The sequence below is a fragment of the Astyanax mexicanus genome, chromosome 12 (assembly GCF_023375975.1).
Source record: "Astyanax mexicanus isolate ESR-SI-001 chromosome 12, AstMex3_surface, whole genome shotgun sequence".
Lineage (NCBI taxonomy): Eukaryota > Metazoa > Chordata > Actinopteri > Characiformes > Acestrorhamphidae > Astyanax > Astyanax mexicanus.
The window spans coordinates 29,504,387-29,516,685 of NC_064419.1; the positions used below are offsets into that span (position 1 = coordinate 29,504,387).

The 12,299-nt window shown below is 37.8% G+C and overlaps 1 protein-coding gene across 3 annotated transcripts in view; it reads left to right on the plus strand.

Annotated features, from left to right (window-relative positions):
- The window catches only part of adgrd1 (adhesion G protein-coupled receptor D1), a 92,339-nt gene that overhangs the window by 26,031 nt on the left and 54,009 nt on the right, over positions 1 to 12,299 (plus strand). For all 3 annotated transcript variants that reach the window (XM_049485958.1, XM_049485959.1, XM_049485960.1), the window contains 6 exons: positions 2,112 to 2,188; positions 4,832 to 4,993; positions 5,830 to 5,889; positions 6,031 to 6,151; positions 8,104 to 8,211; positions 11,560 to 11,635. In XM_049485958.1, the coding sequence (XP_049341915.1) occupies positions 2,112 to 2,188; positions 4,832 to 4,993; positions 5,830 to 5,889; positions 6,031 to 6,151; positions 8,104 to 8,211; positions 11,560 to 11,635 (604 nt within the window). The remainder of the gene's footprint in view (positions 1 to 2,111; positions 2,189 to 4,831; positions 4,994 to 5,829; positions 5,890 to 6,030; positions 6,152 to 8,103; positions 8,212 to 11,559; positions 11,636 to 12,299) is intronic.

A 12,299-nucleotide genomic window follows, 5' to 3' on the forward strand; every position in this document is an offset into this window, starting at 1 on the left:
TTAGGGTTAGATTTTAAGCTTAGGTTAAGGTTAGGGTAAGGGTTAGGTGTAGGGTTAGATTTTAGGGTTGATTAAGGGTTAAGGTTAGGGTTAGGTGTATGGTTAGGTTTTATTTTGAATGGTAGTTGAGCATCAACAAGGCCATAAAATGGACCATCCAAGTAAAGTGTTACCAATTATTTTTGGCCAGTACTGATCAGCAGATTCTCTTCATGGCTACAGATGCAACAGAAAAGGTTGTAGTGTTCTTGTAGTGTTCTTTTGTGGTCAGTATTAACCCTAATCAGTAGATGTTCAGCACCGTGTTTTTCTGAGAGGAAAAGTAGCCGTAGATTCTGTCCATGGCTATAAATGCAGCAGATAAAGTTGTAGTAGTCTTCTGAAGACCCATGGGTTAAAGGTTTCTTTGGTTTCATTTAAAACTAACGCTCCCATTACATTTTTTAGAGAAAAAGTAAGAAAAGGTTAAAAATGTTTTTTTTTGTGGTCAGAAATCACTTACTATAACCCTATTCCCTTGCAGTTATTCTTAACTGTTGCTCACATTCATCCAAAATAGCTTTCGTTAATGATAAAAACTTAACTGTTCTCCACAGAGACCAAAAAAAAAAAAACCAGCATTTTTCCCCCTACCTTCAGCAGCACTGGGCTATAATGAGGCCCCTAGCATGGAGGAGTATTTAGAGAGCCGGTCTGCCAGGGGGGCTATAAACCCGCCTGCCTGTAATTGACCATCTGTGTTCTTGTATGGAAATGCTCCCTGCATGGGCCAAGACAGGAAGAGCTATCAGTGGTCTTTACCTCCATGTCAGGTGTGGAACTTTTTCTCTCAATCTGAGAGGTGCCTTTAAACCTTAGATGTCTTGTGAATTTATGAATGGGGTTTTAATTATATATATATATATATATATATATATATATATATATATATATATATATATATATATATATATATATACAGTCATATGAAAACATTTTGGGCACCCCTATTAATCTTAATCATTTTTAGTTCTGAATATTTGGGTGTTTGCAACAGCCATTTCAGTTTGATATATCTAATAACTGATGGACACAGTAATATTTCAGGATTGAAATGAGGCTTATTGTACAGAAAATGTGCAATATGCATTAAACCAAAATTAGACCGGTGCAAAAGTATGGGCACCCTTATCATTTTATTGATTTGAATACTCCTAACTACTTTTTACTGACTTACTGAAGCACATTGGTAACCTCATTGAGCTTTGAACTTCATAGCCAGGTGTATCCAATCATGAGAAAAGGTATTTAAGGTGGCCAATTGCAAGTTGTTATCCTATTTGAATCTCCTCTAAAGAGTGGCATCATGGGCTCATCAAAACAACTCTCAAATGATCTAAAAACAAAGATTGTTCAACATAGTTGTTCAGGGGAAGGATACAAAAGGATTAAGATTAATAGGGGTGCCCAGACTTTTCCATATGACTGTATGTATATATATATATATATATATATATATATATATATATATATATATATATTATTATTATTTTTTTTTAACGTTTTGTCAATAAATACTGTACAAATACAGTGAGTTTTGTTAAAACCATAATCTAAAAGCTGTTAAAACCGCATACTTCATATATTCCACTGACAGCGCCTCCTCCAACATGTAAAGTCAGCCAGTGCCACTTTTCGAACTGCTGCTGATGCAGCATTGCCAAGTAGCCGGCACGCTCGGAGGAAACATCAGCGACTTGGTTCCAATACATCAGCTCACAGACACCTTGTGCTGATTGACATCACCCCAGGTGTGATAAGCACACCCAGAGAGAACAAGGCCAATTGTGCTCTGATTGGGATTTGAACAAGTGATCTCCTGATCGCCGCTGGTTGCTCTTAGCCCGCTGGACTATTTGTTTTTTTGTTTTTTTTAAAGTGTTGGACTAGTGCAACCTTCTTCTGGATGTGACTAACTTTTTCTCATCATGTCTACCATTGGGATGCAGTGGTAAAAACAAAGAAATTTAGCTGATACCCGATCCATTGCATTATATTAAATTATGCCTTCATACTAAGTGCCAGAAAATTAAGCATTTTTTTGTGTTGTTTTATGTGTTTGCTTTCTACAGCTGATGACACAGTTTTTCCACCAACTACTGAAACTCCATCCTACGTCCGCACTACAACTGATAGTATTGGTCTGCAGGTAAATACTTACATTTTCATCATTTCTGCCTTTATTTTACTATCACATACTATAAAAGATAACCAGAAAAGCAAAATATTGTAAATCATCTAAACTGTCTCACCAACCAATAAATTCTAAAACTATCCTATTTAGCCTAAACTGTGATAAATAATTCAATGTGGATTGATCCAACACTTTCATTAAAAGCTTTTTCATTTGGTGTTAAGAGTTCAGGATCTTTAATAACTCATGTTTATTAGTAAAATTTTATTGCATAAAATGATTCCATGAAACACTAGTGAATTGTTTATATATATTTCATAATATATTCTTAATGTTTGGCTTCTTTTTGTCAAAAAATATTTGCAGATATTTATTAGGTCTTCTGAACTAAGAGCTGCATGTTTATGTGTTGTGAGAGCTAATGTTAGCTTAGCACATTAGTAAAGATGGGTGTTTGGAGTTAAGTGTTGAGTCTGGTGACTTCATTTGGCTGATAATAAATTAGTCTGGCCATTCAGGCACAGACAGATCCACCATGACCTCCCACGGTGCAGAGGAGAGGGAGTTTTATCGCCCCCATTTTACAGACTCTCAAACTGTCCTCTGTGACTTTTCCCCTCATCAGCCTTTGAATAAGTAAAGAGAGTGAGAATACACACACAGACACACACACACACACACACATTTTCCTATTTTATACAGTGTGAGGATTTGGGATTATTTGTGTCTTTACATGATTTATATACACTATATACTGCACATAGACAAGAGTTGCTATGTCTGCACAGTCTCATTGGTTGAGAAGTAATCTATCAGTTCTGTTATTTTTCTCTGTATCAGCTGTATCACTCTGCTGGCTTGCCACGGAACCAAACCAGCAGCCATTATAAACTTACTTGGATTCTGTGTATTTGACCCTTTAAAGAAGAGTGTGACCACAGGTCTACACTTAATTCCCAACATGTCTAATAATGTCTGTACTTAATTAAGCTTTTTACTTGTGCTTTCATTTGTGACAGCTGAACAGCTAAACCACCTGGACACAACATTTTAATTCAGATTAGCTTAGTTCCAGCCTTATAGGGAGCTGTAAAAGGAGCTGCAGGCTTAACAGTTAGTGCAGTTTGAAATGTGACGCTACTTGTTAAGGAGTTTAAGGCTCAGTTTATTTATTTCTTGCTTAATTTATTTTCTGAACTGCTTTATAAAAGAAAAAGAACACTTAAGGTTGTGGGTTATCGCAAATAACATCATGGCAGAGACGATCTATGGCGTTCGCTTTTGGCTCGTGCTTGTGACCCCATTAAAATTGTGATGCTAATCTTGATAACACATGACTTTAAGCTTTTTATAGCCAACTATTATTTTTTTAGTGTGTGTTTGGGAATCGTTTGGCCATTCTTCCTTGTTAAAAGCTTCTGTTTCCACTCCTCTAGTCCTCCTCTAGTCCTGTTGGCCATCCTCTAGAGTCTAGTCCTTCATCAGTGGTTACAGGATGCTGTCAATAGGATGCTGCTGACAGGGTATTGTAGGCTGGATATTTCTGGTTGATGGACTATTCTCAGTCCAACAGTGACGCTATGTGTTTAAAAACTCCAGCAGCACTGTTGTGTCTGATCTACTCCCGCCAGCACAACACACACTAACACACCGCCACCATGCTTATGTGTTTACTGTATTGATGAGAATTACCCACCACCCAAATAATATCTGCTCTGTGGTGTCCTGACCATTGAAGAACAGGGCGCAGTCTGTAATTGTAGGACTACAGCGTGTTCCTACATCTACATAGACCTGTTTTTCTATTCAAACTCTTTAAAAACAAACCCACAGACAGACACACACACACACACACACTGCGCACGAGTCATACATTCTGAAATGATCAGGGGATTTAAAGCTAACTCAGACATATGACAGCCTCCGAGGGGACGTAAACCATGCACACACCCACACCCTCAGAAAGACCTATGTACTCGTTCCCAGCAGGAAATGAGGTGGAGAGCGGGCCGTAAACACAAACAAATCCGTATCTTGTTGCGTTATTGTTTTCCTGCAGACGCTGAGGAAATGGAAAGAAATTGGATATTGAGCGCTCACGCAAGAGGCACTACGGCCGATTATTAAGCCGGGCGTTCAGATAGGAGAGGGAGGGGGAGCGAGGGTTTCAGAGGCAGCCGAAGTGTTCCCAGATTTAACACAGCTTCCTTTAGGGTATGGATAAAACAATAAGGCAGTCAGGAGGTAGTCTGCAACTTATTTCAGAGCCATTTGATTGAATTCATTATCCTCAAACTGGCGCCCGTGATTTTTAAACCCTCATAATCTGAACCCTGTTTAAAAGAGGCGGCTTCATGCTCGCGTTTTTTTTTGTGCGTGTGCCTGCGTTGTGTGGTTTGCCAGATAGATGTAATGAAGCCTGAACGGGATGTAACTTTCAACTTGAGAGACAAATAAAGCTTTTGATTAAATTACGCCACTCAAGATCATGTTCATAAATTAAATCTTTAAGCTGAAACATGTGAGAAAGTGATGTCAGACCCAAACTGCTGTTGACCACCTGTGATCTCTGTTTTTTGTGTGTATGTATGCGTGTGTGTGTGTGTGTTTCTCTGTATCCATTGCGGCTTTTTTTGTGTTTTTTTGTGTGTTTTACAGGCAGTCACTTCACCTCATCATGCAGTGCTTTCTAACCTGAGTGAGGATGTGCCTGGCGCTGAGGCGGCAGCGTCCATGCCTGTTATGGCTCTCCTCCAGTCTCTGCCCTTTAGCCTGCCCAACAAGACCATTCCTCAGGACTCAGCTCACAATCTCACACAGGTACACACGGACACACACAACACACACTCAATGAAATCACACGTCCACTTACTAAGTATAAACTTAAAATATGAAAACATCCCCATTTACAGTCATTTATTGCCAACAGTCATTGCCAACATTTGGGATAAGCAACCCTTATCCCAAATGTAGTTTTGCATTGAAGCTACCTTACATGGTAAGGGTATTGGGCAGCTGCTTATTCTTCATTTTTTCTGAAATTAATTATTTAAAAAAAACTTGGGGGCTTTAAATCCCTCAATATCACACCTGTCATTAGGTTTAGTGCCAATTGGTCATTACTAGCTGATGCAGAGTCAGAGTCCTATTCTGTTTTATTGATGGATACAGCTTAAAGAAGCATAACACGCTCATTAGAAAGAGTGTCCACAAACATTTGGACATGTACTGTACAAACCTAGGGAGGCTATTTGTAAGTAGTGGTCAAGTACTTAATAAACAGGTTTGAGAAACCGGTTTGATTTATCACATTTCATCTTATCATAGTTTTCACTGAATTGTCACTAGAAATAATACTAAAACCACAGATAGTTAAAGTGAATAACATAGGTTATCTGATTCCACAAAACATGAATGTCACAGGAAAAAATATACACTCTTAGGCAGTAAGTGGACAGTTCTTGTAAGAACCTAGAGCGTATGATGGCTAGGTGACTGTGTCAGAACACCTCAAAAATATTAGTATGCAGTATTTTGTAGACACTTGACAAAAAAAAATACGATCTATGCCAAACAATCTTGATATAATAATCATATATTTTTTGTATATTTAGTAATATAAAATGTCTAAATCTTTTGTTCTTTGTGTGTTTCAGTCATTGTTGAAGAGTGTAGATGAGGTGATGTCCTCCAGTAACTGGAAGGAAGATGAGCAGGTATGCAGAAATGCTTGATGGCTCTGTGGATTGTTAAATGTGTTAATACACACATTAATGAACTTTATGAGTTGTACATAATGTAACTAACAGTAACATTGTGATGTTTTCTCTCACTGTGTTATATGTGTATGTGAGCAGTGGACTCCTGTGGTCAGTGGACTTATAGACACTGTGGATAAAGTCATGGTGCACATGGTGTCCAAACTCCAGTCTAAATCAGACATGCCTGTCACAATTGGTGGAAAGAGTTATGTAGCAGGTCAGTATATACTACATACACACACAAGCACACACATACAAATGAATACTCATTTCCTTTTACCATAGGTCAGAATGTAAATCTAAGTTCTGCTATTGTATGTAAATCTCTGATCTATGGTCTGGTCTTTAGTTTTTACAGTCTGACAGTAGTGATTCTAATCCAGTGTGAATCTACAGTATCAACTGTTTACAGTAGTAACTGTAGACTGATTAAATTTTAAATTTGAGTTTATTATTTAGTTTTTACAGTCTAACAGTAACACATGTGGACTCAGTGTTCTGAGTCTGGAGCTTCCTCAGTAATGCTAGTTGTTCCAGTCCACCTCACCTGGTGTCTGGCCATCCTGTGAGAATTGAGAAATTGCAGAGGTGCTTCATCATGAATCAGACAATCAAATTACATTACATAACCTCCTCTGGTGAAGCTAATGCAGTTACAGTAGTGCCTAATAGTGCATGGTAGAGGTGAAAAGTTTGAATACCGTTTGCCACTCATATTTGTTGACATAGTACCAAACAAAAACATTAAAACTTCGCAATACAGAATGTAAATTAAAAATAATACAAAGAAATGGACAGTAAAAAAATCACTTCTAAAAGGTCAATTAATTGAGTGTGTTCAAATGTTGGAGTGATACTGTAAAAGTTTAGGACTTTCTCTGTGAGTCAGCAAGTTCTACTTAAAGTGGCCTAGAGAATAGGGAAACCCATCAGGAAGTATGTCAGTAATATACAATTAATACTTAAGAATAGAGGCTTCAGTGCAGAAGAGAAGAAGGTGGTGACTGTGTTGCAGCAGAGAAGAATTCCCAGAAGAAACAAAAAGGTTGGCAGTTCTGTGATAGAGGTTTAATACTACAAAGAGGTGACTTAACCTTTAAGGCTAAAGTTTGACAAAAGATAAAATAAACTGGAATGATCATTGACCCAAATACAGCCAGTGAGTCAAAGCACGTTTAGCATCTGAAGTTTGCTTTTTAATTCGTAAATGTAGATGCTAGGCTAACATTTCTAACAAACAGTAACTGTTTTAGTGTGGATTGTCATCTCCATTAAAATGTACACAAATAAATACACTAACAACACACCATGTAGATGACATCAAATAATTACAAAGTACAGGCTAAGGCTAAGCTAGACAGACTGTCTAGACTATGCAATGCAGCTGTGGGTCATCACAATGATGTAATCCAGAATCCAGACAATGATGTCAAATCTTATCATGTTTTTCTGAGCCCACCATAAGAGAAATAATCTTTTTTCATTCAGTTTTTTTATTCTGAAGCAAAATAACAGTTTCAATAAAATTTCACCCAAATAAAAATTCACCCAAACCAAACCAACTAATTTACTATTTATGCAGCACACAACTTAAATTACTCAATATTTGATTTATTTTGTGCGCGTAACTAGGAGAGCTGGTATTGTATTGTGGTACATTTGTAATTTGTAAAAAAATAGTACAAATTAAAACACTTAATTTAGTAAAAAGGTGTTTTTTTCACCTAAAATAAACACTCTAAAACAAAAAAACTAAATCTATTTTTTACATTAATTAAAACATCAAAAACACTTCTGATCAGCGTCTGTTTTCCTTTTCCTTTTACACAGTCTCTTCTTTAACTTTAAACAAACAGATATTCCTGATACAGAATGTAAATCAAATGTAGCTAAATATGTTTGTTGTTATCTAATCAGTTAATTACATTGAAACAGAATGCAGATAATAATAGAATTAATAAGAGTAGACTACTATGGTTTATGTGCGGTACAGAAAGCATCTCAGATGCAAATCTGCAGTGATAACCAGTGTCCTGTTTACACTATCATCATATTAGTTATTGGACTCTCTCTTTCTCTCGCTGTCTTACTCTCTATATTTAGCTCTCTCCCTGTTGATTACGATAAGACAAGGTTTGGAACACCCTGTTCTCTCTCCTCTGTTTGTAGATTACTCTCTGATGAAGATCCCTCAAAACTACAACCTGTCCAGCTACCGGTTTCCTATGCAGGGCAAGAACTACATCTCAGTACCAGGAGAGGCTTTTGCCATGCAGAGTGAGTAAACACACCAAACTAACACATGCATTACACACCCACAGCGACACCAGGCTGAGTGTTCTCATAAGAATGTGTGTGTGTATGTGTGAGAGAAAGAGAGAGAGAGTCAGATCAGCTAGGCTGAGGTGAAGTAGGGTGCTGGAATGTAACACTGTAATCAGTTCTGATTGCACCTGCCAATCAAATACCTCTGAGAGCTCCACTTAGTTATTTCAACGATTGCCATTATTAGGCTGGAATCTGTGTGTGTAAGAGATAAACAGAGTGAGAGCAAAGGGTCGTTAGACATGCAGGAGATAAAGACAAATAAATGGATTTGGACCACTACAATATTTCTGCCATTCCTGACATATCAAAACCATTAGATCAATTTTTTAATAGGCTGCCTTTGCATTGTGTAAATATTAAGGATGAATTAACTTAGCATTATTGATGATGGTAGAGTCTGATCGCTGCACAAAGTCTTCTTCATCCAGCTCATCCCAAAGATTCTCAATGAGGTTAAGGTCTGGACTCTGTGGTGAACAATCCATGTGTGAAAATGATGATCTCATGCTCCCTGAACTCTGCATTCTTTCACAATTCCAGCCCCATGAATCCTGGCATTGTTATCTTGGAATATGGCCGTGCCATCAGGAAAGAAAAAATCCATTGATGGAATAACCTGGTCTATATTCAGTATATTCAGGTAGTCAGCTGACCTCATTCTTTCAGCACATACTGTTGCTGAACCCAGACCTGCAGACCAACTGCAGCATCAACCGCAGATCATTTACTTAGTTAAATGCAAGGAAGCAACGCTGGTAAAGGCAGCATAAGTATAACTTACAGGCCACAGTTTGGGACCTAGCCTATATCTGAGAGCCTATATCTAATTTCTCAGAAAGTGAACTTTTCACTGTAGTTTCGGTGGTTAGATTCAGCGGCTGAGTGTTAAAGCGGTGGAGGGGGTCATTAGCGGCGATGGTAAACCTGCTGTTTGTTTGACTCTGATTTGGGTCAGCTCCTCTGGCTCGGCACCCAGCTTCAGCTACGCTTTCCTTCTAGCCCAGCGCTTTAATCAGCCATTAAAACGCCATTATCAGGAACAGCGCATAAACCTCAGCACTGGCATTCACACACTGCCGGGGTGTTTCGGACACATGGAGCAGTTCATTAAGAACCCAACTCAGGGTTTATAAGCCACTTAAAAACACGGAAAGTGGGAACGCGTTGGAGCGGCCTGCGTTATTGCACAGCCAAGTTTCTGGTTTCTCTGATTAACTTGGTGAGAAAGGTGCGGAGGCAGTTTTTCTTGCTTCTAATCTTTGGCTTTGTAGATTATTGGCCCAGAGCTTTCCTGGATAATTGCTTACAATAAGGATTCAGGAGTCTATAGAGTTATATTAATGGCAGAAGAGAATTTTATGCAGCTGATTTCCACATACAGTACATATGGTAGCTATTGTTATGGTGCTTTTATTGAGATTAATTAAATTATTGACTATTATTACATCATGTTTTTGATACACCAGTCAGCACCTGTCAATGGTGGATATATGTATTAGGCAGCGAGTGAACGGACTTGATGCTTATGTAGGCCTGACCTTGTTACTTACAGCACTTTTTAAAGGATCTGCTGCTGGCATCTTAATGCCAGAGACCTTCAGAGCCATTCTTAAGCCTGTACTTGGTCTATTTGGAATGTTTGCTGGGGTCGACATTTTGTGCTGGGGTTCCAGTCTGTTCTGTTCTTTCTTAGAGGAGCTCTAGGGCGGTGGAAGTGCTCCTCACATACATGTGTGTGTGTAGTAGGTGTGTGTGAGCAAACTACTCTATTAGACTCACTGTGAGAGGAGCAAGTGGAGTGGATGTGATAATGAATAAAGCCTCACTGTGCATTTCTGCAGCCCGCTGACACATTCTCAAAGAACACACGCACTCTAAAAGTACACACACAGGCACGTGCACCTAAACATACAGCCAGATGTGCAAAAATTAGTGCTGTCTATCAATTAAAAATTTTTAATCCGATTAATCACGACAATATTCTGTTATTAACTGCGATTATTGCACTTGTTTTTCTTAAGATGCTATTATAGTGGATATTTAAATGTGAGTAAAAGAATGAATGTAATGTTCCTCCAGACCAAACAAACCATTTTCACACAAAAGACCCATACACATATTGTTTTTGGAATTAATCATACATACAGCTCTGGAAAAAATAATAAAAATAATGAGTTTCTTTAATTTTACCAAATTGAAAAGCTCTGGGATATAATCAAGAGGAAGGTGGATGATCAAAAGCCATCAAACCAAGCTGAACTGTTAACATTTCTGCACCAGAAGTGGCAAACAGTTCTTCAAAAGCAGTGTGTAAGACTGGTGGAGGAGAACATGCCAAGATGCATGAAAACTGTCATTAAAAAACAGGGTTATTCCACCAAATATTGATTTCTGAACTCTTAAATCTCGTATGAATATGAACTTTCTTTGCATTATTTGAGGTCTGAAAGCTCTGCATCTTTCTTTGTTATTTCAGCCATTTCTCATTTTCTGCAAATAAATGCTCTAAATGACAATGTTTTTATTTGGAATTTGGGATAAATGTTGTCTGTATTTTATAGAATAAAACAACAATGTTAATTTTTCTTAAACATATTTCTATAAATAGCAAAATAAGAGAAACTGGTCTCTATGGAAACTGATTTTTTTAGAGCTGTAGATGTAGGGCTGGGCGATACGACTCATTATAATTAGAAGAAATAAATGCTACAATAAGATAAATATAAAATGTTTGTTGTTTTAAAAAAAGGAACACACATTACACGGATTTCATTCTTTATATTTAAATAGTATTTTTATCTAACCGTGGTATTGAGCTTACTTTTAGATTATGTTGTTTGAGACGGTAAAATATAGTAAAAAATCCTTTGACATGCTTTAACAGCATTATTTGCACAGGATTGTCCTTTGATTGCTGTAACCCCTTTGGAAATCAAACCATTTCTATACAAATAACCCATACAAATCACACACAAATTGTAACTTGTGTAGCAGGTGTGATTTGGGTCATGTTTTATATCTTGTAAAAGTTATATAGAATATGGATATTAATGATTATTCAGTTTTCAGACCGTTCTTGAAAGAATTGTGTAATTGTTTAAAATTGTAATTTAAGGTCAGCAAACAGCATAGTAGCTAAACCCTTTTTCTCCATGCTTAGTCTTAACCATAGTCAGAACTCTCACTGACTGGTCTAAATAATATATATAGTTTATAATGCATGTAGCAGTGTTTATGTGTTTAAATAAGTGGTTCATTCATGTCTATTCTTTTGTTTATTATTTCCTCTCTCTCTAGCCCAGACCACCATTGTGGGCCTCTTCTACCATAATATGCACAACTACTACAAACAGATCAGCCCCCTGCGAACCAGGTACACCACTGTTTCCCTCACACTCATTCCTGGGGTGCTTGCCTCCATTATCTGAGTCGGTCCATCTCTGACCTTTGTGTGTGTACTGTTGTGTGTTAGAATTGTGTCTGTGTGTGTGTTCATCTTTGTGATGTGTGTTTCCTGTGGTGATGCAGCAGAACATAGCGTTCTTATCATTTAGTCTCTTTTTTGTCTGACCACTTAGTTTGCTGTGTGATACTCCCAGCCATTAGCTGCTCCGATAACACTCTTCTCCCATCTTATGCTCACACACACCCTCACGCAAACACACACACACACACACACACACACGCACTGTAACTGCCTTTCCAAATCACATACGCATAGTCAGATCAGTAACCAGCTTCAGTAATTTATTTAGCGTTTATCAGCTGTCAGACAGACAGCAGCTGCTGGCCTGCTTTACGCTGCAGACTAGCACTGGCGACAGCTCTCCTAATCTGGTTTAGAAAAACCCAGGAATAATTCAGTATTCTCTCACACACCTACTGATAAGAACACATTTAGATTATGGGATGTAAAAACATGGTGATTCCCAGAACCAGATATTTGGCAAGTAACAATGTTGCTCTAGTATTTTAGTAATTAAAAATTTGTGTTTTTAATTCATCTTTAGGCATCTCTTATTTATACTGTCATCAAA